Source organism: Barbus barbus (assembly GCF_936440315.1).
Source record: "Barbus barbus genome assembly, chromosome: 16".
Lineage (NCBI taxonomy): Eukaryota > Metazoa > Chordata > Actinopteri > Cypriniformes > Cyprinidae > Barbus > Barbus barbus.
This window is the reverse complement of record NC_136744.1, coordinates 11291891-11319688: the sequence shown is the minus strand read 5'-3', so window position 1 is coordinate 11319688 and position 27798 is coordinate 11291891. Positions and strand designations below refer to the sequence as shown.

Genomic DNA, 27798 nt, shown 5'->3' with positions numbered 1-27798 from the left:
TGGCAAGCAGACCATAGATACTTCTCGGGTCTCTTATAGCTTGGACTCATGAGGCCCACTCTGAGTGTGCCTGAGCTGAGCTCGCTGAGCAGGCTTAGTTCTGTTTCTGCTTATAGCGCGGCGCTACTGGATGCGCTCCCCATAGCAGTCGTCAATGAAATATGACGACGCAACGGGAGTTCCCTTTCGATAGGGAACGCTCCGGTTACTCACGTAACTTCGGTTCCCTGAGATAAGGGAACGAGCGTTGCGTAACTGGCCGTGCCATAGCTGCACGTGAATTGATGGCTGTCGCTTCAGTCGTTGATTCTGATGAAATGGCGCACTGGGCCGACTCCTGTAGCAGTCGGCTCTGCCCCTTCTGGTGGGCTTGAGCGCCATTGGTTCGTGCAGTACACAAATGTTAACCAATCTGGTTTCAGTAAAAGAATAAACAGGAGTTCCCCCCATAGCAGTCGTCAATGAAATACGACGACGCAACGCTCGTTCCCTTATCTCAGGGAACCGAGGTTACGTGAGTAACCGGAGCATTTCCTATTGTTAGCTTTTTCTAGTCTTCTGTTGTTCAACTTTGGTGTGTTTATTTGTATGTGTGTGTGTGTGTGTGTGTGTGTGTGTTATACAAAACCTGCAATGAAATACTGCAAATATATATGATGCAGTGTTTATGTAATACAATGTATATACTTAATGGAGTGGCCGGTAAGTGCATATTGCAGTATTTACAGAACCTATAACACATTATCCAGGATCTAGGAGGCATTTCAAGAGGCATACTGTACATTTGCAACAGAAGACCTGCCATCCAAATGTATGTTTTCAACCATGTCATGCTTTTCGCAAAGATTGTCAGATGAGGGAAGCAAGTTAGAGGTCTTGAACTTGCACAGCTGCTGCCATGGTTGGCATTTGATTTTGGTTAACTGTGTTAGCTAGTTGTGATGCTTAGCTGGTATTACAGTCTAAATCAGTGAAAACAGACTTCATAAAAGGAAGTCAATTCCTCAGGGTCCAGTGCAGGAATGCTGTCCAATGGCTGTGTTCCTGTTTTCTGGAGCAGTAGTCAAGTTCACTAAACATGTCAAGTAAAATGTTATGGAGGAGCTCAGTAAAGATGTTTTCTTTCTAGTCAATTATGGTAGACGCAAAGGTGAACTTGAGTCTGCTCAGCGACTTAACCCAGCCATATATGCAGGGCATTTCCTTTACCAGGGTCCCAATATGGTCTCAAGGGAGATTTATATCACCTAAAGTGCATGTGCTTGCCAATTAAAGGTACTGTAACAATAAACTGGATCAAATTTGGCCTCAAGGCTTGTGTTTGTCCGAGTATGTCTTTGTTTTGGTCTTTGGCAGGGAATAATAAGGGAAGTTCTACAAACTGCCTGCCAGGTCTTTATCTTCATGTTATCACACACACAAAGCCATCTACCGAAGTTCCTGTTTTTTTATTTTTGCTGGTCTCAGACCTACACAAATAAGTTGATAATTTTACACTGACATGTTGCATGTGGTTCTTCATCTCCCAGCCCCACAAACAATCCATATTTTCGATAACATTAAAGGATCAGGACATTTCTTACAACTTTCTCACAGGACAGATTAGAGAAAAAAAGGAAAGAGAAATAAACATGGCAAGAATCCCCATGATAACACCAATGGAATGCATAATAGCCTTTTTCAACAGCTAATGTCACACAACACAAAACGTGGCATTACAAATTGAAGCACATGACAATAAAACAAACCAAAACTATTACAAATAGCCTATAGAAAATACAATAGACTGCATATAGCAGTATTTTTCCTAAACAATTGCATGTGCTTAATTAAAATATATTTCACCCTTGTGCTCAGGGCCCGTTAATGGACGCTGGTTAGCTGGTTGACCAGCAACAAACCCACTGATCAATTTAGTTATTGAAACAGAGTGGCTGATCAACAGCCAACACAGTATAAAATGAGCTATACAATTAGGATAGATTTTCAAACAGAAACGTGTTGAGTCAATTGGTAAAATAAGCAGTCGATTGCACTATTTATATGCTCTTTTATAAACCTAATTTATAAGATTAATATACACATATTATTAATGCGGATCAATCTTAAGAACTGGAACCACTCTTAACTTGAAACCTTATTGCTGCGTAAAAACGTTTTTTTGTTTGTTTTATTCGCATTAAAAAAAATTTAACCGAGAATAACATTGCTCGAGGATTGCACGAGACACTGGTCATATTTCTTCCTTCGACCTCAGCAGCGGAGGAGGAGGCAAATGTATCATACTTTTGTTTAGATTTTGCAATAAATGTGTTCACAAACATTTTTTTTATGACAAACAGATAAATAACTGTAACAAACAATGTTGATATTTCCATCAGGGGATGGCACGCTGTCTCATCTCTAACACAATAAGAAAATAATGACTCCCCCCTCCTTGAGAAGATGGTATGCGCGGTTCCTAAGCGCTCCAGTCTGTTGTTCTCTCCTACAGTGAATCGGTTGCTTACTATGGAGACTAACAGCAATAGAAATAGTGACAGATCTCCAAATGCTTTCTAAATACCAAACAACGACCATGGCTGCTATAAGGAAAAACAAATATCCTATAATGACCGCTGCCGTAAGGTAATTATTATTTTCCGTCGTTTATTTTCGTGCCGGTTGTATTATAGGCACAATGTTTTTATTCCAAGCAGAAATGACCGTTACTGAGGCTCGTGGACCAACCGTCCGCGCGCGCCTCATCCATCTAAAGACATCGTGCCAAAATAAGAAATATCCGTGTAATAAGATGCTAATATTACCAGTTATTCAATACAAATGTAATTAGCTAGCAGATAATTGTCGTTCAACTAATTGTCGAGCGCCCCCGTCCACCCCTCAGTGTGAAACATTATCCTAGCTTGATTTCTGATCCCCTGAGACACTTCTCCCGGTGACAGCACGGGAAGAATGTAAACATCCGTTCGCCTGGATTTTAGTTAAATATGAACTTAAAGATCTAGATTTTGCTATGCCTTGGATATAAAACGTCACATCAGTCGTTTCTTCATTTGGTAATTCAATGGTAAATTCAGTATGACCGTTGATATTTGAATTAATTGTCCAGACATATCTCATTTCACTGAATACAATGTTTGTTTGTACATCCATTTTAGTTACACCTATTGCATTGAATATACCTATATGAAAATAAATAGTACAGTAAAAAAAAATTTGATCTTGACGTTGTATAGCTGTAGTCTACATAAGCGTTGCCATTATATGAGATCATGTCCAATGATGAATATGGTGGATTTGGGGGATGGAGGGAGGGCCATCATGTTTCTCACAAACATTCTCAAATAAAAAGCCTTTTTGTTGCCTCTTTGCAAGAAAATATGCATGTGGACTCTTTGCACATTATTTGATAATATTAAATGAATAATTCACCCAAATATGAAAATTCAGTCCTACACTTTTGGTTTGTCTGTGGAACAGAAAATTAAATATTTTGAAGAATCCTCTCAGATTTGTCCAAGCAACAGTTTATAGTAACCACTAAGTGACACCTTTCACAAATCAATTGCAAATGTTTTTATGAAAGTATAAACTAAATATGAAATATAATCTACAAATATTAAATATTATTAAATATAAATGTCCTGTATGATCTGTATTCTTTTATTGTGTTCTTGTGCTTGTTTGTGTGTCCTTAGGCAGGCCTTGGCAAACTAGAGCAATTAAAAACATAACTATCATCCTCCTTTTTGCATTATACATGCATAAGTATTAACATTTATTATACATGCATAAGTATTAACATTTATTTAATTAAAACTGAACCTACATTACTAACCCAAAATAATTTAAAACTATCAGACACACTTTTACCAGATCAGTGCCAATCATCAGAATTTTAGGAAACTCAAAACAGCATAACGTGTCATAGATTTAAAAAATAAAATAAAAAGAGTTGTAAATGTTTTGAATTCATGAATCAGTGTTTCAAAAGCACCCATCACCACTATTTACAGTACAAACTAGAAGCAGTAGCATTTGGCCTTTTTTTTTTTCATCTGTGCATGATTGCAAATTAAATTTCAGTTCTCTGGTATAGAAGATTATTAGTTAATAATGACTTAAATTTGAATCTATTCCTTACATAAATATACCACATGACTCCAGAACACTTGGGATATAGGTGAAGTGAATGAGCCATATATACTACTTTTATGGTGTCCTTGGTGCTTGACAGCCCTTGATCACTTTTAAGTGTCCTTGTATGTAAAAGAGCTGCATAAAGATTTGGACAGACATGATGGTGAATAAATAATGACAGAATTTTAATTTTTGTGAACTGTTTCTCTGCACGAGTCCTATAAGGAGTCCTTACTTCCTATTTCATGTAATGCAGGATTGTATTGTTTTGTTATTTCCTGTACCATGTTCAGTGAATGTAATGCAATGCTGTTCTTGCAGCTGCTCCCGTTTACGGCAAGTCCAGGCTCTGCTAAGGGATGATGTTAATACAGCTCCAGATGGCATCCTTTGCTCCCTGGGTGAGTTAAATAATCAATATCACCTGTGCTCTTTCACTCATATGATCCTTACTCCAAAGAGACAGGTGCCGATGACTTGCTCCAGTGAGCCACCTGTAAGTAATATGCTGTGTTTGATTTTTCAGGTATTGACAGCCGCTACAATGAAGGCTGCAGCGAGCTGGCCAGCTACCTTTTCTGCGGCTTGTATAAACACAACCATTTTGACATGGAGCAGATCCCAGAGGACTTTCCAGAGGAAGTGCTGGATGGTACAACAATAACATATGCATTCATATTCACTAAAAGAGTTCTTCCATTGCAATTAGTTGTTCTTGGCTGGAATGAGCGTATTTGTTGTACATATATTTGATTGCATGTTTGCTTATTCCTAGATGTGATCATCCTTATTAAGGCGGAATGTGTGCATCTATACTGCAACCCAGTGAATTATGGGTACCTGCTTCCCTATGTATCTCACTGGAGGAATCTGCAGCTTCATTGTCTGACCGAGACAGAAGTAATTATCTACAGCACTGCTTTTCATGATATCCACATCTCTACTTTGGATGCACCGATATTTAAATTCAAGCTGATAGAATAGGCTGATAATTATATTCATGTGATGGCAGATATTAAAATTTGATACTGTTTTGACTATATATAATATAAACAATTGTTGTCTATATGTCTAATAATGTAATAAAATATAAATATTATAATAAAAAATATATAAAATATTAATTTTGCTAGAGATTACATTTAAGTGTTGTCATTATTCATTCTTTTACATATTAACTTTGAGTGTTAGATGATGGCAGAGATAATCTAAATGTAAAAAGCATGTAAAAAAACAAACACATATTCATCTGATTACTATTTTCATTGTTTTCTTCTCATTTTCTGTCTCTCAGTATGAGGATGAAGAGGTCGCGGAGGAATTTAAAATCTCAAGTTTTGTGTCCATGGTTCAAGACTGCCGATGCATCGGAATTCCCTACAGTTCACATGGTAAGCATGTGATACGCTGATGAAGGCATTGCAAAAGCATTGTACTTTTAACCATAATGTTTACAGTTGATCCGTATTGTTCATAGGCCATGTTCAGAAGTTTGACATGTTCATGTTGGAGAAATGGCCCATCATTCAGGCATTTGCCTTGGAAGGAATTGGGGCTGGAGGGTTTTTCACCATGAAATATAAGGTATTGTAATCATATTCTATGACCTTTACATGATTTATGGGTCATACATACATTTTATAATAATCATGAATGCTGTATAATATGACTGATACTAGTGTAAGTGCAAACACACCTGTTTTTATTGTATCCTTCACCAAAACTGTTTATTTCTTGCATCTTCTAGCTCACAGATGTAAGTCAGAGACTTTGGCAAGTCTACAGCAGATTGGACCCAGCGTCTCTGGACTGCCTTCTCAGTGAGGTAAATCACTTGTATATTTTGAAGCTTGATTGTTTGTCAAATGCCCATGCACACATTTCTTTCTTACACAAGAGTGGATGTGATACTTTCCCACAGGATCTTCAGCATTTTGAAAGACAGTGGAGCTGTCTGTTCTCCAGTATGGAAATCGAGAGTGCACTTTCCATGCAGGAGCTGTCAGAGGCCCAAGTTGCAGAGGTGCTGTTTGTAATATTATCTCTACCATAATTTAAAGTCCAAATGAAATCAAAGATGGTTTATTTACTTTCAGATGACATCACCTAAGTTGCATGAGCTGGGAAATGTTAACTAATAGTTAAATGGCTGTTTAGGCATTGTAGTTCTCCACAATTGACTGCAACTTCAATTTTACTCTGTTCTTGTATGAAGTCATCTCCTGCATGTTTTTTCTTTATTATTGTGGTTTCATGTTGGCTTTAACAGTCACTGAAAATAACATGTTGGATATGATTCCTTTTATGCTGCTTAATCTCATTTTCTGTGTTTTTCAGCCTTTCAGAACATATTATTCGCATGGCCTTATTTCCAGCAATATCACAGACAAGAGGTATTTACATACGATACAGCAGCTCTTATTTCTAAGAAAGACATTCTGCAGGAATTATTTCTCTTTGTAAGGCATGTAATGAATTTTACACTGTTTGTATGCCAGTAAAAGCAGACAGCCGTTTGTGTTGTTTGGGAGCCACTCAACTAAGGAAGATCTGGAGAACTACTGTTTCACCTTCCCTTCTGAAGGCCACCAGGTTCGCAACACTGGCCATGGTGGGGGTGTTGCCAAACACATGGTGAGAGCGCCACACAGCGGCATGATGACTGAAACCTCAACTTAGATGAAATCCTCTACTTTATGTATTTTTCTAAATAAAACAATTGAATAATTTTACCAATTTTTGTAAGTCGCTTTGGATAAAAGCGTCTGCTAAATTACTAAATAATAATAATAATAATATGTGTGTTTTTTTATACCTCTCTCACAGCTGCTGCAATGTGTGGCTCCTAAAGGCCCCCTAGCCTGTGCTCGAACCTATTTCTTTGGAAGCACACATGTCCCATACTTGGGTAAGTGTGTCTCTAGAAAATGTTTTAACAAAATAAATTTTACTTTCTCTGTCATAAGTTTACTGTTTTTTTTGATCCGACAGGAAATGACAACACCCAGCAGAAGGGCACAGATCTCCAGTAAGTACTCCATTTGCTCTCTGTACTGTGTTTTGCTGATTGGATTGGTATTAAAGGTAGACCTGTTGTGTTGCAGGCTGCTTTCACATATCTACTCAGCTGTGGTTCAGTCTGTACTAGCAGGAATCAAATGTTTCTCCATCAACTCCAGTGCTAGTAAGGTAAGTATTACACCAAAGGGGCCCTGTTTAGTAAAACTGTGATGAACATCAATTTAGGGTTTACATTCAAAGTAAAGCTTATTTACAAATGAAATAAAATGGCAACTTAAGATGGGAAAGGCAAAGGAAGTAAATGTGGGTAAAAAGTTTCATTTCAGAAATAGCTTTCCGACAACTATAAGCATAATGTTTTAAAATCACAAAAGGTGTTGTCCCATTAGCGAAGTTTTATGGACAAAAAGGGGCCATTGTCAGGTGTAATGAAACATTAAGCGCAATTCACACAGAAATCACTGTAAAACCAAGTAGCTTTCTGTTGGTCAACATGGTGAATTTGTCTACTTGTGGAAACCCTCACAAATAATTCTAAATCATGTGGATTCCTATTAAATTGATTGGATTTTGCCTGTTAAAATTTGGTGAACAAAAGTAAATATGACAGCACCATACCAGAACTATAACGATAATGACACAGAAGAATTATTTCACTGGAATTACTTTCTGAAAGATTTATTCCAGCTGATGAATAATAAAAAACACAGGGCTTAAAGTTCTCCGGCACCGTGCTGGATCTCTGGCGTGTGGGGTTTGGCAGCGTAAAAAAAATATAGTCCTACCAGGGCTCCAAACTGCGACTAAAATGGTCGCATTTGCGACCAAAAATATTAATTTGCGAGTGAAGTTTTTGCTGAGGTCGCCACTGGCGACTATATATAATTTGCATGAAAGGACTTTTTTCCCGATTGTTTTGCGCTCACATCTTTTGTTATGTTCACGTATTAAACTTACATAAGACGATGCGCATCAAAGTTTTACTGAAAAGAGTTTCAAACAGTCCTCGTCTCTGCCGCACACAGTCTGCTGAACGCAGTGAGAGAGACCTGAAAGGGCCTGTTTAGGCTACACCTGGTCACTTCATGCATTTTCTCTGATCGGATATCTATATGATTTGTTAAAACGTTTCCCCATTTACACTTGGCCACATAAATGTGTCTTCGCAAAACGGATATAAATCCGTTCTTCAATTCCCGCTTCATATGCAAATATAACGGAGTTCACGTCAATGAAAGCAATGGATAATTTAATTAATTATCAGCTAATTTCAATATCAAGAGAGCGCGCGGCATCAGCACTGGAAAGATAGGCTAGTCTCGCTACTTTTAATGAAGAAGATTGTGTGTTGAGCGTCTGCGGCTTACTTTCCGGTTCATTCAGTTTGCGCGTCGCTTGCTGAAGAAATACTCCGCTACTCATCCGCGGTGATGCTTGTTGCATTGCGCTGTCATATCTGACTATAACATGCCATATAGCCTATAAAACGCTCTCACACGTCTATTATTTTAATATTATGGGAGGAGTAAAATTACCATATGTGGTTTCAACAACCAGATGCATTTACACTTGTCCGGTCGATCTTCTTATCGAGATCTTAGTCTATATGCTGTGTTCTGTTAATGCATGGACTTCCTGTTATTTGAAGCGCACTTGCCATCCAGTAATCGCAAAAAGCTTTGTGCTGTCTTACTTTTTAATAAACAACAAAGTATCAGCTTTAAAATGCTACGAAATTCAAATGATGCGGTTTGGGTGCTCTTTAATGCGGACCACAAGCGCACACTTTGGGTAATATAAACACCAGTACCCCGCGTCCACACGGTCCGTGCATGCGTCCGGATCGCGCGAGCGGAGAGTATGGCACTTAATGCTCAGGCGCGATCGCTTTAGCACCTCAGTTAAAGCAGCAAGTGAACCCATTATATATTTCGATTTACTACTATGAAATGAACATGATCAAAAGGTAGGCAATAAGAAAGCCTATAGTAGGCTACAACTGTTTTATGTAAAAGCTCATTCAGTGTTTCAAACTGAGGAAATGTATAAAGCTTGTAAACATTGCATTGTAATACATTTACCTCAGAATAACCACTCAGTGTCCATAAACTCATCAGTCAGCTAGAAAAATAACTATAAAGAGGAGCGTTTTGCTATATTTATGCGCTGTTGCATATTAATATTTTTACTTATTCTGTTGTACATGATTCAACTCCTCCTATAAAATTGCATTTTACTAATGAAGAAAAACAGACTGAATGTGTGAAAGACGTGACAACATTTATAGGATGCACTGCACTCAGTTGCCAAGTGATGCTTATGATATTGGTACAGATTCTGTGTAACGAACAATTCTTTGTGACTGTATATTTCAAGTTGTAAAAGACATTTAATTCACACTTTAAGTGAACCTTAGTCCCCCGGTCGACCTGATCATCTACAAGATGGATTAAAATGCTGATAAAGCCTAGAAAAGATAAGACATAAACACATGACAAAATGATTGAAATGTTAAAATAGGGGGGAAAAATAAAATGATAATAATAAAATAAACCACTTTTATTCTCTGGCACCTAAAAAAATAATTTGGCGCCTAAGTTTTTCTTTTATAGGAGCCAATGGCTCCTTACTCGATTTTTTTGTCTGGAGCCCTGCCTACATTTAAAACAAACCTGTTGATATCACTTTCGAATTCATGAGTTCCCCTACCAATGGTATGAGAGGAACACAGCTTTCACTCTAAACCAAACTAACATTACTAGCCATCAGAAGTTTTTGCTCTTATAAACACGAGACGTGCATGATAGCAGAGGAATTGAAAAGAAGCGGCCGCGTTTTGAGCACGCGACACATTGAAAAAGCTGTGAGGCGCAATGGTCAAAGATGTCTATCTAGTGCCATATTTACATAGAAAAGCTATTTAAAAAGCAGCAGAGCTTAATAAATGATGTTTTATTAACAAAGTTTGGGAGGAGCACGTCAGATACTTAACCTAATTAACACAGGAGGTTCGCACTCAAGTTAATCAATGCACGGATATAAATACAGCTGACATACCTCTATTTATTTGACGGTAAATTAGCATCCCTCCACCACCCCTTCTCCACTCAAGAGGTATCACTAGGGTTCTCACCACACTATGGGGGGTACTCTGGGTTCAAGCCATTCCTGAGCCCGGAGCCCTTCCCCAGGACAGCACGCCAACTACGCATTACTATACTTGTCAAATACGCATTACCTTACTCGTGCTAAATATATGTAAGTGTGAACTCGTGAATTATGTCATCTCCATAAGAACTGTATGATTGCCAGAACAAATTTACCGGTAGTTTTGAAAAGGATTTTAATTTACTAGTAAAGACTGTATGTGTGAAAGGGGCTAAACTCTTCCTCTGCATATGCGGTGAGCTTACATTCATCTGGGAAAACTGCGTTATCTCACTAGGTTTGTGATGTAAATCATTTATAAACCTGTACCTTAAATCATTGATAAACCTTATAAATATTTCTAATTATGCAATTGATTGTACGTAGCGATTTCAAAATAAACGTTTCTGACTTTGCATGTGGCCAAACATTAAAATTAAATATATTTAAACATCGTTGAATCACATGAAACATCACCAGGCCGTTGGCGCCCTCTGCAGGTATTTGTTTTTTATTATATAGGCATATTACATGTATTTTAACAGTGAAACCATGTAAATAACAATAAAACCATGTAATTACTTGGTTTTGATAATTTATTTGAGCCAATTATTATTGCCTCACATTAGTTTATCTATGAATATAGTCATATTAAAGCCTGTTTTTCAGCTCATAATTTTCCAAGTGTATGATACAGCTTTCTTTCTTCAGGTCAATCATATAGTCATGAAAAAAAAAATCAGTTTGAATAAGGAAAGCAGTAACTTTGCCATAGTATCCTTTCAAATGAAATGTTAAAGTTGCCACAGTCATTGTGTTCTTTGCGTGTGCAGCTCTTTATTTGTACCATTTTGTTTTATTCGTTTATTTATCAGGTAGTTTCAAGGAAAATCATTTTCAAATGTTTTATGTTTGTTTGCTCGCTAAATAACCCTGTGTATATGTCCACCCCCAACCCTCAGAAAAAAGTTTATTTTTGCTTTAACCCCTGAAAACATTAACAACCTTTCAGAATTCCTCTTACTTTAAAACAGGTACTGCAGTTCTGTTATAAACATAACTCAAATACGCACATTCGCATGGACGCTAATAGAATTATTGTTATAGTTTGTTTTTTTTCTTGGAGTGAATAAACCTTTATACGATATCACAGTATTTTTATGATGCCATCATTATGGGCTTAGAAAGAATTTTGCTCAAGTTATTAATATAGAAATGATGTTTACTTTTTTTTCAAGGCAAAGGATGTAGCCGAGCAAACGTTTCAGCTGACCTTGGACAACTTTGGGTTGGTTCAGTACAGGGGAGCTCTCAGGTATTCAACTCACACAGAAAGGGCATATTTTTTCTATGACCTTTTCTGAGCTGATTTAGGGGTGAATTCTATGGAATGAATTCAAACAATGTCATAGGAAGGTGAAGTATGATCAAATTATGCAAAAATATTTATTAAACAAACACACAGGGGGTACAGAATGTATAGAACTGACAAATGTTCCAATTCTGTTGAAATCTGTGTTACTTATCTGGGGTTTTGAGCTTGCACATTCCTTGTGGGCCGTGGCATTAGACAGTGGTTATTAAAAGTGAAGTTATTTAGGTCTCACTATAGGACACATTTGGTGCTTGCTTTGTGAATTGAGAATCTACTTTGTCTGTTAATTCAGATCCAAAGCTGTGTTTACCATACAGGCTGTCAACAATGAGGGAACGTGAGTTTCTATGCACAGACACAGATATTCCCTTCACACGTTATACTGCATTGTACATTTTCCACTTAACTTGAAACAATTTTCCTTTACACAGAATCATTCCCCTCAGTGATGAGGACAGTTGCTTTATGGTTAAAACTGTGAGTATAAAACTTTTCCATCCCAGCTGCAGCTTTTCATTTTACTGCAACTTGTATTAAATGGCTGACTCCTCCACAGGCATCCATGATGGTGCACGATATCCCAGATCTCCATTGTGGAGGAAACCTGGGATCAATAGTTTTCTCTGAGTCCTTTCTAGAGTCCAGCGTTTACATTCAGCAGAGAGGTAAAAATCAGTTTTGTGAGAGTATTCAGTTGGAGGTTAATTAAGTACTACTTGATACTAAATAGTACATGTGAGATTGTAAGGCATCTCTTCTCCTGCAGATGGTGCTCTTTCCTCTGACAGCTGTTTCACTGTGCTCACCTCCTCAGTTCCTCGACATGTCTGCTGGCTGGTAGAGTGCACTCATTGTCTTTCTGCACAGTTGTGCCAAAATGTGCATTTCATGTTATAAACATGATCAATTATGGCAGAATAATATTTTAGCAGTACTATTATGAATTAAATTTTGATTGAACGATTTGTTAATTGATTCATTGTTTTCTTTGTTATAGGTAGATGAGGCTGATGTACGATTATCTGAACAGGCTCAACATCTGCTAAAGGTGAAGTTTTACAATGCAGTAGTTTGTACAAACCATTGAACCTCCTCCCTCACGCTGTATTAACTGTTATATATATGTTTTAAAACCTGTGTGTGTGAAAACAGGAAGAGGATGGTACGTGTTTGGGCATTCCTCTAACAGTGAGAGACTCTGCCTACATGTTCTCCAACAGCCTGCTGTCTACACCTGAGGAAGGTCAGATTTCATATCTGCTGGAAGGTCATGGTTTCAAGTAGTCTCTGTGCATAAGCATTAATGTGTTTATTGTCCTGTAGGGAAGCTGGTGTTTTTCTCTGAGGGTATCCTGTTTGTGCATCCTCATCATGGCTCCATTACACTCTCTATGAGTCACATCAACACCATTAAGCTCTATGATGGGGTGAGCAATGCTCTGATTCATGGTATATTTGGGGTCAGAATGATAAAAAAAAAGAATTAAGACTTTTATTCAACAGGGATGTATTAAATTGATCACAATTTTACAGTACATTTTTGTTTCAAATAAATGCTGTCATTAAACAGAACAACTTATGAACATTGATGAATAATAAAAATGTTTTTTGAGTACCAAATCAGCATTTTAGAATGAATTCTGAAGGATCATGCGACACTCAAGACTGGAGTTGTAATTAATGGCTGCTGAAAATTCAGCTTTGGATCACATGAATCAATTACATTAAAAAAAAAAATATTAAACAGAAAACAGTTATTTTAAATTGTAAAAATATTTCACAATTTGAATATGTTTTTTGATTAGATAAATGCCTTGTTGAGTGTAAGAGACTAAGAGATGTTTTAAAAATAAATATATTTTGACCCAAAACTTTTGAACGGTACTGTAAATATCATCAATTTAGCTTTGTATGTAATGTTGTTTTCACAGGGCTCTCTGTCTGATGTTTCAATGCTGTTCATCAAGTATCAGACCTCTCTGCTTCCGCACCTTCCATTTCCTTTACACAGTGCTGATTTCTCTCTGGCTATCGCTCTGCTTCCCAGAACCAAGAGCTACAAAACCTTCTATTCACAGGTGCACACACACACACACACACACATATGCAGGTGGAACATTTAGGTTTCTGTTGTCCTGCAGAGTTGTTGTATTCTGTTTAGTATTTGGTTGTAAATGAGTTGTGATATGATTTGCAGGTCCTGCCAGCTTGGCGTAAGTCAGACTCTGGGTTGAGAGTGCAACACGTCCTCAACGATCAGCTGAGCTCTGAGCACAAGAGCATGTGAGTTAACACTTCATTCTGCATCAGCTCAGCCAACAGCATTCAGCCTGATTTGTTAAGATCTTATTGAGCTTGAGCCCCGAGGTATCATGATGTAGCACATAAATGTATCCCATGACGTGTTTCCTCTCAGGTACTTCAGGCTGTTAAAGCTTCATGAGATACATACACCAGCGGCAAACAGCCACAGAGCTGTTCAGAAGACTGCTTATCCACAGCTGCCAGAGCAGGACAGGTAACAAACACAGACACACCTCCACCCCGTCCTAACTAGGATGAATGTGGCAGAATGTCAAGCGATAAATCTGTCTCTGTCTTGTTAATCTGAGTTTTTGACCTAACCAGTTTGACTATGACAAGCAATTGACAAGACATTTTGCCAGTTGCTTAGTTTCTATCTGCCAGTAAGGTCCAATAGTCTGAGCCCACTATTGAAGATGGTGCTATCATGGTGAAAAATCAACAAATTGACGACAAACTGTCTTGTATATACAGCATATATTCCGATTGTCTAATTGGTTGCACTGCTTATTACTTTTCTCATGTACATTGATGTCTGTCAAATTTTCTGCTCAGGTTCCTTCAGCATTTTGCCATCAGCAGTAGCGTGGGTGAAGAATCTGTCTGTAGCGACCACTCGTCTACTGTGTTTTCAGACACAGCACCTGAAAACATCAAACCTGAAACCAAGAAAAAGGTGAAATGAATATGTATAAATGCAACACAGTCATACATAATCTATTCAACAGGTCATGCTGGAGGAAACAGAGCATATGAATAATAATATATAAATGTGTTTGCGTGTGTAGGTGGTCCTCACTATCATTGCAGGCTTGCCAGGCAGTCATAAGGAGAATCTGTGTGATTTCTTGATGGAAGTGAATCAAAATAGCTCCAGGTGAGAGAGTAATCAAGATGCCATGAGCTATATCTATAATCATTACAACTGTAAGATCTTACTTTTAATATTGGATGTGGCAGATTGCTAGCGAGTGATATTTCTGACTTCTGACCATAATGATTTATCCAAATACAGTGGGGGGGGGGATTATTTGATCCGCTGCTGATTTTATACAGGTGCATCTCAGAAAATTTGAATATGGTGAAAAAGTTTACAGCTCATGAAAGTCAAAAATCAGTATCTCAAAATATTAGAATATTTGCGTTTGAGTTTCAATAAATGACATCCATACAGTATAAATTATGGGTATCTCTTGTTCTTTGAAACCACAATAATGGGGAACGCTGCTGACTTGGCAATGGTCCAGAAGACGATCATTGACACCCTCCACAAAGAGGGTAAGTCACAGAGGGTCATTAATGAAAGGGGTGGCTGTTCAAGGAGTACTGTATCGAAGCATATTAAATGCAAAGTTGACTGGAAGGAAGAAATTGGGTAGGAAAATGTGCACAAGCAACAGGGATGACTGCAAGCTTGAGAATACTGTCAAGCAAAGCCGATTCAAACACTTGGGAGAGCTTCACAAGGAGTGAACTGAAGCTGGAGTCAGTGCATCAAGAGTCACCACACTCAGACATCTTCAGGAAAAGGGCTACCAAGCCACTTCTGAAACAGAAGCATCTTACCTGGGCTAAGGAGAAAAAGAACTGAACTGTTGCTCAGTGGTCCAAAGTCCTCTTTTCAGATAAAAGTATATTTTGCTTTTCATTTGGAAATCAAGGTCTGGAGTCTGCAGGAAGACTGGAGAGGCACAGAATCCAAGCTGCTTGAAGTCCAGTGTGAAGTTTTCGAAGTCATTGATGATTTGGGGTGCCGTGACGTCTGCTGGTGTTGGTCCATTGTGTTTTATCAAGTCCAAAGTCAATGCAGCCGTCTACCAGGAGATTTTAGAGCACTTTATGCTTCCATCTGCTGACAAGCTTTATGGAGATGCTGATTTCCGTTTCCAGCAGGACTTTAGCACTTGCCCACAGTGCCAAAACCACTTCCAAGTGCTTTGCTGACCATGATATTACTGTGTTTGATTGGCCAGCCAACATGCCTGACCTGAACCCCATATGGAATCTATGGGATATTTTCAAGAGAAAGATGAGAAACAGTCAATCCAACAATCCAGACAAGCTGAAGGCTCAATAGTGCCTCCGCAGTGCCACAGGCTGATCGCTTCCATGCCACACCTCACTGATGCTGGAATTTGTGCTAAAGGAGCCCCGACCAAGTATTGAGTGCATAAATGAACATACTTTAAAGAACTTGAACTTTTCTGTTTTGCAGATCCTTTTTTTGATTGATCTTAGGAAACATTCTAATATTTTTAGGTACTGATTTTTTACTTTAATGAGCTGTATTTTACACAGTAAAAAGTGTTTTACTTTACATGTAATGAATCTAAAATATATGAAAGTTTCACTTTTTTAAATAAGTTACAAAAGCCTAGCATCCATCTGGCGAATCTCCGCTCTCTACCCAACAAAACGGATGAACTCCTTCTGCTCTCCCGGACAAACAAGGATTTTTCTAACTCTGCTGCCCTGTGTTTCACGGAAACCTGGCTAAATGGTGACATACCAGACAGCGCTATTCATCTGCCTAACTTCACGCTGATCAGAGCAGATCAGGACGCGGAATCAACGGGGAAATCGCGCGGCAGCGGGACGGGCTTTTACATCAATGAGAGGTGGTGTACAGATGTAACTGTGTTAAAGAAGATGTGCTGTTTAGATCTAGAAATGCTCTTCATTAACTGCAAGCCATTCTACTCGCCGTGGGAATTCTGCTCGTTCATTCTCGTAAGTGTCTACATTCCACCGCAAGTACACGTGAGCTCAGCTTTACAGAAACTCGCTGATCTGATCACAGAGAGTGAGCAACAACACCCGGACTCTGTTTTAATCATTCTCAGGGACTTTAATAAAGCAAGTCTCTCCCGTGAACTGCCAAAATACAGACAGCACATCACATGTCCCACCAGAGACCGTAATATATTGGATCACTGATACACAACAATAAAGGACGCATATCATTCGGTTCCACGAGCAGCTTTAGGACTGATCACTGTTTGGTTCATCTTATTCCGACCTACAGGCAGAAACTTAAATCTGCAAAGCCTGTATTAAGATATGTTAAAAGATGGACTAATGAAACCGAGCGGGATCTACAAGTCTGTTTCTCTCTTGCTGATTGGACTGTTTTTGAAGCCGCTGCCATCGATCAGGACGAGCTCACAGAGACTGTAACATCTTATATGAGTTTCTGTGAGGATATGTGCATTCCTAACAGGACTCATCTAATCTACAACAACGACAAACCATGGTTCACTGCAAAACTCAGACAGCTCCATCAGGCCAAAGAAGATGCTTACAGAAAGGGGGATAAAGTCTTGTATAAACAGGCCAAATACTCACTGGAAAAGGAGATCAGAGTGGCAAAGAGGAATTATTCTGACAAGCTAAGGAAAAAATTATCTTCCAGTGATCCTGCTTCAGTATGGAAAGGTATGAAGGATATCACCAGTTACAAGTCACCATCCCCCAGCACTCTGGAGAATCAACAACTGGCAGACGACTTGAACGAGTTTTATTGTCGTTTTGAAAAATCACCCCACACCCGCCCCGAACACCTCTCCACACAACCATTAACACCTCCAGCAACCCTCCTCTCCCCCACACCTACAATTCAAATCAGCGAAGAAGATGTGTGCCAGGTCTTCAGAGAGAACAAAAGAAGGAAAGCACCAGGCCCAGACGGTGCTGGTCACCAGCCTTTCTGAAATCCTGTGCTGACCAGCTGGCCCCCATCTTCACACAGATCTTCAACAGATCACTGGAGCTGTGTGAAATCCCCTCATGCTTCAAACGCTCCACCATCATCCCCGTCCCAAAGAAACCCAAAATTACTGGACTTAATGACTACAGACCTGTGGCTCTAACGTCTGTAGCCATGAAATCATTTGAAAGACTGGTTTTGGCTTATCTGAAGGACATCACTGGTCCCTTATTGGACCCCCTGCAGTTTGCCTACAGAGCAAACAAGTCTGTGGATGATGCAGTCAACATGGGACTGCACTTCATCCTGAAGCATCTGGACAGACCAGGGACTTATGTGAGGATCCTGTTTGTGGACTTCAGCTCCGCTTTTAACACCATCATCACGGAAACCTGTCAGTGGATCACCAGCTTCCTGACAGACAGACAGCAGCTAGTAAGGCTGGGTAAATTCACATCCAGCACTCGTACCATCAGTACTGGAGCTCCTCAGGGCTGCGTACTCTCCCCACTGCTCTTCTCCCTCTACACCAACGACTGCACCTTTAAAGACCCCTCTGTCAAACTCCTGAAGTTTGCAGACGACACCACACTGATCGGCCTCATCCAGGACGCATCACACACAACATGGTTATCACTTAGGCTATTCCTTAAAAATAACCAATGACTTTTTAAACCGTTTAACCGGTCCTGGAGAGCTCACAGTCCTTTAGAGTTTAACTCCAACATTAAAAACTCACCTGCCTTGCTTTAACCCTAGGTCTTGATTGGCTTGTTCAAGTGTGTTTGATTAGGGATGGAGCTGAAGTTACTGTGGCTCTCCAGGACTGACATTGGCCACCCCTGGTTTAATCAAATTAAAATTCTTACTGTCGGTTTACAGTTTGGCTACACTGCCTATAGCCTACTGTATTAGACCCACGCCAAGCTTTGAAAAGCGCACTGAGTGTCACGGATTCACTTAGTGTAAATAGCGTCTATTGCTAAGAAAATATGCTATTTGCACATAGTGTGAATAGCATCTATCGCTATTTACACTTAGTGCAAATAGCTGCTGCCTTAATTTTATTTTGGATATAGGCTATGATAATGATGATAATGCTGATGATGATAATACTAACACTACTACTACTAATAATAAAGAAAGGAAGAATATTAGGCTACATATTGGCCTGCATGGTATGTGCAGTATGGGTTAATATAATAATTCTTAATTCTGCACTTTCTTAATTTCAAAACAAAATATTAATGTATTCATAATATCCATTTCTGAATATCCAAGGTTGCTATGGTCACGCTGGTTCGTGCATTAATTAAAATAAATCTAGTTCTCTCAACATAAGAAGTTGTCCTCCCCCGAACATGTCCCCTACCTGCAATCTTTTTGATCATTTTGTCACGAAAAGATAATTTTTTTTTTTAAATAACACATTAGGCCTATATATAAGTATCACATAAACAAATCCACAGCTGAACCGCGGCAACAAGTAGTGGTGTTTTCGTAATCAGCATAACCTATTTGAAGGAATCAGTTGAATGCCTTGAACTCACTCGTTAAGACAGGGACTTGGCGCCACCTAGTGTCTGTTTTAGTTTCATATTAAAGTATAATTTAAAGGGGTCATTAAAACACGCCCCCACGTCTACGTCATGATGTGGAAATACTTGCATAATCCTGCCCAAATGTTCACTCAAAGAAAGAAGGCGTGGTTTCAGTAACCGCAGTAGTGTTGATTAAGCCATGACCAGTGTTGCCAGATTGGGCGGTTTTGAATTTGATTGTGTGGGTAAATATTGGCTTGGGACAAAATTTGGGCTGGTTTTTGGTCAGTTTTGCGGTTTTCAAAACATAGGGCTGGGTATCGTTCAAAAATTTTCGATACCGGTACCGATACCGATACCTTGAGTTCGATACCGGTTCCTGAACGATACTTTTTTCGATACCAGTTTTATGAAATCAGTTTTAATAAGATTACATTATCTCAAAAAACTATTTTTTAATGTTGATATTTATACTGACTCAAAGCCTCATCTCCTGAGCCACTGCACAAAGGAACAAAATATATCCAACACAATAAATAAATAATTTTAATAAAGTTCAAATTGTTTTCAGTTTACACATCTGTTAGGCTACGTTTACATTAGTGCGTGTTCATTTTAAACCACATCATCACTTCTAGGTTGTTAAAGACTTCAAGAAATTTAAAATCTTCATCCACTTTCATAAGTGGGTGTTTTATTTTCTTTCACCATGTTTTATTGTTATTAAATTCTGGTGTAGTATGTCTAATTATTTGAATGCATAAAAACAACTTAGTTTATTTAAATTTATTCTTAAAATAGCCTTATGAAAGGTTTTATTTTTCCTCAGAAATTCTGTGTTCTGTATCTGGTTTTCAAATGAAGACAATTTAATTTCTTTAAATTATTGAAAATCAAAGTTTATTTATTTTGGCAAACAAAGGGGGTTTACTATTAAAAAAAAATGGAATAACTGTTGTGTGATAATTTCTAAAAAAATAATAATAATAAAGTTAATAATTTTAATAGTAGCCTAGTAGTAGCAGTATGTACTGTCCGCTGAACAATATTAATATATTTCTGCCGCAGTGTCTTCCAAGTTAAACCGAACTTTTATTTTGACGGGTTTCCGGGAATACCTTTACAGTTCTGTGTGTATATGATATGACGCAAGTTTTACTCGAATCAAACGGTAAAATGCTCATTAATTGACTCTCACAGCAGTTCTGGAGATGTTGTTCATGTGTTTATGTCCTCATTTAGTTAGGCGGCAGACGCTGAAATGACCGCGAGCGCCACGCGAGCTTCAGTCTGTGTGTAGTAAACAAACTGCGCGATATAGAGAGCGGACTGCTCCGTGCGCTTTTGAAACGCTCTCGCGGATGTCAAACACTGATCAAACAGCACCCCGCCGCTTCTAGTCAAACACACCTAGTGCTGCAGGCTTATTGGCTCACTGACGGTGATGAGATTAACCCCTTAGGTATCGAAATTTGGTACCGAACGACAAGACGTTTTTCGATACTCGGTGGTATCGAGGTAATTCGGTCGGTGCCTAAAAAGTATCGAACTCGATACCCAGCCCTATCAAAACATATAAATTGTATAGGCTAATTGGTTGACAAACAAGCCCAAGTGTGCCCATATAGCCTACTGCATGTTAGGGATGGCTCGATACCATAATTTTGGCTTCGGTACGATACCAGAATGTAGGGCTGGGCGATAAATCGATTTTATCGATTAACTCGACTGTGTAGTTTACGTCGATTTGTTTGAATGAAAATCGGTTTTCTTTTTAACATCTGCTGACGCTCCCCTCTGAGCTCCAGTAGTTCCGAATGAGCTCAGCCCTCCCCGCTCGCATTTTCGGTATCGAATCGGATCATCTCAACCTTGGCTTGTGTACTGGAAATACATACAAGCTTCGTCACTGTGTCTGTCATGCGACTCTGTTCCCCTTTCGGGTTTGAATTGATAAAATTAAGTTGAAAGCGGAAGCTCGCTATTATGGTAAGGGGCGTTACATTTCCGACGCGTGCTTGTGGTGTTCGGCCAATCACAATGCACTGTGTCAGTTGGCCAATCAGAACAGCCTGCACTTGTTGGAAGGAGAGGCTTTGTAGAAAACGACGGAGAGGCGGGGCATAGAGGAACTACAATAATGTACAGTATTTGAAAACATTATTTTAAGTATTTTAACATTAAAGCATGTCAACATCTTCTGTTACACCAAATACACAAAATAATGATCTTTAAAATAGCATCATATGACCCCTTTAATTGATTGGCATATTTCTGCCTTCAAAATTCAAAACATTAATTTCATAACATTTTATGCATTTGTATGCTAATTGCAGTGTAAATGCATTCAGTAATGATGGCTTTGTTGGCTTTTGTTAACACTGATTGGATTTTTACTAGTAACAGCCCTTTATTATTTTAACTGAATTTATCGATTGGAATTAAGAACGTGGCATTCCATATTCATGATACAAACATTTAATAGGTTTTTTTTTTTTTTTTAAATGGCCCTGGACATCAGTTTATGGGTTTGTTTCTGATGCTGTCAATGTTGTTTTTGGTAACATAAAAAAAATGCAGTTAGCTCAAAAAGCTGAGGGCACACGACAGGCACTGTTTGGATGACCATGATGCTTGTATGTTCAATGCATGGCGTGTGTTTCACTAGCTCCATTCCCATGGACACGTTTTGTTTGACCTAATTCTGGATATTTCCAGCCTAAAGGCCTGTTCACACCGGGACGAATTTCTAGCGCGATATTCGCTGACGTTTAACGCCTCGTGACTAAACAAAGGGAGCCAATGTGAGTGTGCACACCGACATGAAAAACGCCACGTGTAAAAGCGTCATTTTTAAAAAACCACCTCTGGTTTGTTTTTTTTGGTTTGACGCGCCGCGTCAAAAACTATCCGACCAATGAGATTGGCGCTTTTGCTCATGTGTCTGGAGCTGCTGAAGTTACAGTAAAACACAACTTGGGGGCGCTCAAATACAAAACGGTCTTGCCGAACACACATACGTAACGACGAAGAAGATATACGCCAAGTAGCGTCTACACTGCCTCATTCCACAGAACAATTTCTTCATCGTTGGAGCTGCTGGAGCTTGAGCTACTGGTGCTTGAAATATCCATGTTTTCTTTGTATGATTTTGACAAGCGCGTAAATACTTGCTCTCTTCTTCTGAGTGACAAGCGAGTGTCAGAAGCGTAAAGTTGCGCAGCGCCACCTTGTGTACCGGGCTATTTCTGTTTTACATTAAGCGCCATCTAATGTCAGGGAATGAATTTGCATGTTCACTCGGCTCATCGTCAGCGAAAATCGCTTGGGTGTGAACACAAAAAACGCGTTGAAAAATACTGGCGAATAACGCGCGCCGATATTCGTCCCGGTGTGTACGGGCCTTAAGACGTGTGATTAATCCATATCTAAAGCCGTGTCTATACCAAGAGAGCCCACTATAATCAGTTGATGTGGTGGCTGTCCACACGGGAAGTGGCGTGAGGCGACAAATCTTCTACAGTAACTGATGCCTCCTCCTATTCCGTATCTTGGAAACGTGTTGTATGCGCTGAAAGTGAAACCTAAAAAAACAGCGCGCATAAGAAAGTGATTACATGCTTTCGCTAGCTTCAGCAAATGCACGCGATCACAAATTGCATGCTTCCCAGCCGAAACAAGCCCCCACGTGAAACTGAATTAATAACACGTGATATAAGATTTTGCCCATATTGTCCATCTAAGTCATTCATCCCACACTATCAACAGGCGCGTCATGTAGGCTACAATTCTTGTACTTCGTTTGGGCACCACAAGGTGTCACTGTGGCCTCAAAGCTTACCCCTCGACTACTTTGGCTCGATTGCTATTCCTGAGGTAAAATACCCCTCCTCATTACCCTACGGACAAAGAAATGTAGCAATAAATAAATACATAAATGTATAAATAAATAAATGTGGGGAAAAAAAGAAAAAATCCAAAGGAAATAACATTATAAATAATTATTTATTTTTGCTTTTTTACTTTTCTTTGTACATTTATTTATTTATTTCTAATTATGGCAGGATTGCCATTCCATACAAATAAACCTACCATTAAAATTATAGACTGATCATTTCTTTGTCAGTGGGCAAACGTACAAAATCAGTAGGGGATCAAATAATTTTTTCCCCCACTGTAGAAGGTTGGAAATTCTGACTTTCTGAGTTTAGTGTAAAGCATCTCAAATGCTAGTGCGCTCATTACTGTCTTTTTACCCATACACTCCTAAACTGAGGACTGTTTGATTGACAGGTGGGAGGTGTTTTGCCCTGCTCTGGAGGGCTCTGAGGAATTCAGTGCGTCACACCTTCAGCGGTTCCTGAGCAGCCTTCTGGCCAAACAGAGGGAGATGAATCTGAATTCAACCAGAGTTGTGCTGCTTATACCAGGGTAAGACAGACATGAACATTGAGTCTCAAAACCTGGACCTATTTCAGCTGCTCACTACTGATGAATTTTACAGCATTGCCATTAATTGAACATTGAAAGGACTTGAGGCAAATAACAATATGTTGCTTCTTTAGAGCTGCTTATAGCTGAATTGAACTGTTTTCAGAATTGACGAGCTTTGCACAGTTTTTGAACTGAATCAACATTAAACTGACTGAGCTGAATACTGACACTATTGTCATGTTAGAGCTGCTTTACAAGAGAATTTAAATTGGTCTCATATTTAATAAAGTTTGCATCATTGACTCTGTTGTTGCTATGAAGCAGCTTGGAAACAATCAGTCTTTATTGTTTAAAATAAAGGTGACTGGACATTACTGTTCTGAGACATTGCCATCATATACAAGAATCAATTAAATTAAGTTTTTAATGATTACTGTATGTGTTGTAGGTACACCGATGTGCTGTATGTAATCCAGGCAATCACGGCTCATCCAGACCCACAAGTTCACAGCCAAGTGACAGTGGGTGCCGTCTCAGCATGTGTCAACCCACTCACATCCTTCATCAAACACAGGCAAGAGTTTTTCCACATGACATTTATCACACCTACTTTTCCAGACAAACACTTGTAATTTAGATTGTAAATGCTGTAATAAGAATTATATGTCATTATGTAATTATAATGTAAGTGTCTAAAGGGCCTGTTAACACGCTGTAATTTCCCTTGTTTGATGTCGTCTCTGAAGCTCTCTGAAACTGCTCTTTACAGGCTTCTCTTCCCCAAACTCCTGGAACAGTGTAGTCAGGGTGAGTTTATCTCAATTTGGTGCCTGTGTGCGGATTTTGCAGAATAGATGATCAGATCTGTCGCTGTTGTGGGGATCGTATCGCGTGAAATCAAATTTTGCTGGATCTCTGGAGATTGAAAGTTCTTTGTACTATGAAACCTACCATAATTTTCAGAATTTGAACTTCCCTTGCTTCGATGAAGTGCATTTTTTAAAAAAAATTAGAAAGAAACTTACCAAATTTACATATCAACAATGCTTAATTGGTAGGGCTGTCGCGGTGACGCGGAATTTCCCTTGTGGTAATTTTGAGTGGCTCAATAGCGCGGAATGCAGTTTTACCGCATATATATATATATATATATAAATATCTGTGTGTATGTATTAAGATGTAACAAGGTCATATTCAGAAACCAATGTAACCGAAACAAAATCGCGTTGAAACAGGAAGTGAAGTAAACAGAAGAGAATGAAAAAATAACGGTCCACATAACAAAACATAAATCTGACAATATATGTATACAGGTCCTTTTCAAAAAATTTGCATATTGTGATAAAGTTCATTATTTTCTGTAATGTACTGATAAACATTAGACTTTCATATATTTTAGATTCATTACAACACAACTGAAGTAGTTCAAGCCTTTTATTGTTTTAATATTGATGATTTTGGCATACAGCTCATGAAAACCCAAAATTCCTATCTCAAAAAATTAGCATATCATGAAAAGGTTCTCTAAACGAGCTATTAACCTAATCATCTGAATCAACTAATTAACTCTAAACACCTGCAAAAGATTCCTGAGGCTTTTAAAAACTCCCAGCCTGGTTCATTACTCAAAACCGCAATCATGGGTAAGACTGCCGACCTGACTGCTATCAGAAGGCCATCATTGACACCCTCAAGCAAGAGGGTAAGACACAGAAAGAAATTTCTGAACGAATAGGCTGTTCCCAGAGTGCTGTATCAAGGCACCTCAGTGGGAAGTCTGTGGGAAGGAAAAAGTGTGGCAGAAAACGCAGCACAACGAGAAGAGGTGACCGGACCCTGAGGAAGATTGTGGAGAAGGACCGATTCCAGACCTTGGGGGACCTGCGGAAGCAGTGGACTGAGTCTGGAGTAGAAACATCCAGAGCCACCGTGTACAGGCGTGTGCAGGAAATGGGCTACAGGTGCCGCATTCCCCAGGTCAAGGCTACAGAGAAGCAGCACTGGACTGTTGCTCAGTGGTCCAAAGTACTTTTTTCGGATGAAAGCAAATTTTGCATGTCATTCGGAAATCAAGGTGCCAGAGTCTGGAGGAAGACTGGGGAGAGGGAAATGCCAAAATGCCTGAAGTCCAGTGTCAAGTACCCACAGTCAGTGATGGTCTGGGGTGCCATGTCAGCTGCTGGTGTTGGTCCACTGTGTTTTATCAAGGGCAGGGTCAATGCAGCTAGCTATCAGGAGATTTTGGAGCACTTCATGCTTCCATCTGCTGAAAAGCTTTATGGAGATGAAGATTTCATTTTTCAGCACGACCTGGCACCTGCTCACAGTGCCAAAACCACTGGTAAATGGTTTACTGACCATGGTATTACTGTGCTCAATTGGCCTGCCAACTCTCCTGACCTGAACCCCATAGAGAATCTGTGGGATATTGTGAAGAGAAAGTTGAGAGACGCAAGACCCAACACTCTGGATGAGCTTAAGGCCGCTATCGAAGCATCCTGGGCCTCCATAACACCTCAGCAGTGCCACAGGCTGATTGCCTCCATGCCACGCCGCATTGAAGCAGTCATTTCTGCAAAAGGATTCCTGACCAAGTATTGAGTGCATAACTGAACATAATTATTTGAAGGTTGACTTTTTTTTGTATTAAAAACACTTTTCTTTTATTGGTCGGATGAAATATGCTAATTTTTTGAGATAGGAATTTTGGGTTTTCATGAGCTGTATGCCAAAATCATCAATATTAAAACAATAAAAGGCTTGAACTACTTCAGTTGTGTTGTAATGAATCTAAAATATATGAAAGTCTAATGTTTATCAGTACATTACAGAAAATAATGAACTTTATCACAATATGCTAATTTTTTGAAAAGGACCTGTATATAAAAGTTAGTTCTGATCCTCGAATCTTACTGATAAGATACTTTTTCTGTTGATATTTCACCTGCGAGTGCTAGTCAGTGCAGTTTCATTGTTGCGGCACAAGGTGGCGTCAAGGGACTGTCTTTGAGTGAGTCTTTAGTTTAAACCGTTCATTCAACTATGTTCAAAAACGCTGATTCATTCAAAGAGAGAAACTGCTGAAACAAACTGTTGAAATCATTTGAACTTTGAGCGTCACTTTTAAAGGCTCAGCTGACCAGCAATGCGACGATGCTAAGACAGATTTCGCTTTCCTTGGACAACCTGTTTTCACAAATATACATGACTCGGCCTGAAGGACAGACACAGGTAATCGCACGTGATCAGTCGATCTTTCTCTCATTCGCTGTCAGTTTAGACTTGTTAAGTGCAAATTTACTGAGTCTCTGTACAAGTCAGCATGGCCCACATTGATATCATTAGTAATATTCAGTACACACGCATAAAGTGTAAAACGAGAAGGGCGTAACCTTACGAAAAAGAAAACACGGAAATATCGCGGTTGTTGCGTTCCTCTGTGGTTATGCTCGTCAATAGCGCGGAATTGCGATATTGCGGTTATCGTGACAGCCCTATTAAATTGGTGTTCAGCAACTTTCTGTATCTACATAACCCTCTGAATAGTCCCATGGTTAGAAACCAGCAATATTTTTAACAACGTCCCTGATCATATCCATCTGATATGAACAATATCAATCAAAGTGTACTAAGTATACGAAGACAGTGAGACATTACCAGTACGCCCTTAATTAAAGCAGCCTCATTTAACCTTTGTGCTCTAGGGGAATTGCCCCTGTAATAAGTGCACTGTTAGTGGCTTTGGATAAAATGGTTCCTTAGATGAGTTTCTCTTTCAGGCGTCGTCAGCAATGTTGTCTTCACCAGTTTGACTACCAAGCAGAAGCACCCACTTCTCAAACACATGCAGCAGCTGATCCGTGCAGCCAATCCCAGCACTGCGTTTATCTCAGCAGAAAAAGGGGCGGTTAGAAGGTTTGTACATATTTTCTGTGACATACAGTGGTGGTCAGAATTATTGGCACCCTTGGTAAATATGATCAAAGAAGGCTTTGAAAGTAAACTTGCATTATTAATCCTTTTGATCTTTTATTTAAAAAAAAAAAATCTAACCTTTCAGTAAACTAAAGCAATTGATAATGGGGGAAAATCTCATTATGAAATAAATGTTTTTCTCAAATACACGT

At 39.1% G+C, this 27798-nt stretch overlaps 1 protein-coding gene across 1 annotated transcript in view; it reads left to right on the top strand.

Annotated features, from left to right (window-relative positions):
* Nucleotides 1-2470: 2470 nt before the first annotated feature.
* The window catches only part of LOC306882489 (dynein axonemal assembly factor 9-like), a 33506-nt gene continuing 8178 nt past the window's right edge, over nt 2471-27798 (top strand). The window contains exons 1-30 of the mRNA XM_079437143.1: nt 2471-2628; nt 4465-4544; nt 4670-4795; nt 4919-5043; nt 5438-5534; nt 5621-5727; nt 5891-5968; nt 6065-6166; nt 6481-6536; nt 6642-6777; nt 6970-7051; nt 7135-7171; nt 7248-7332; nt 11550-11626; nt 11979-12023; nt 12118-12163; nt 12243-12351; nt 12453-12523; nt 12684-12734; nt 12839-12929; nt 13010-13113; nt 13618-13764; nt 13884-13969; nt 14103-14204; nt 14546-14666; nt 14779-14867; nt 23531-23668; nt 24120-24245; nt 24441-24478; nt 27451-27586. Of these exons, the coding sequence (XP_079293269.1) occupies nt 2552-2628; nt 4465-4544; nt 4670-4795; nt 4919-5043; nt 5438-5534; nt 5621-5727; nt 5891-5968; nt 6065-6166; nt 6481-6536; nt 6642-6777; nt 6970-7051; nt 7135-7171; nt 7248-7332; nt 11550-11626; nt 11979-12023; nt 12118-12163; nt 12243-12351; nt 12453-12523; nt 12684-12734; nt 12839-12929; nt 13010-13113; nt 13618-13764; nt 13884-13969; nt 14103-14204; nt 14546-14666; nt 14779-14867; nt 23531-23668; nt 24120-24245; nt 24441-24478; nt 27451-27586 (2765 nt within the window). The 5' untranslated portion in view covers nt 2471-2551. The remainder of the gene's footprint in view (nt 2629-4464; nt 4545-4669; nt 4796-4918; nt 5044-5437; nt 5535-5620; nt 5728-5890; nt 5969-6064; nt 6167-6480; nt 6537-6641; nt 6778-6969; nt 7052-7134; nt 7172-7247; nt 7333-11549; nt 11627-11978; nt 12024-12117; nt 12164-12242; nt 12352-12452; nt 12524-12683; nt 12735-12838; nt 12930-13009; nt 13114-13617; nt 13765-13883; nt 13970-14102; nt 14205-14545; nt 14667-14778; nt 14868-23530; nt 23669-24119; nt 24246-24440; nt 24479-27450; nt 27587-27798) is intronic.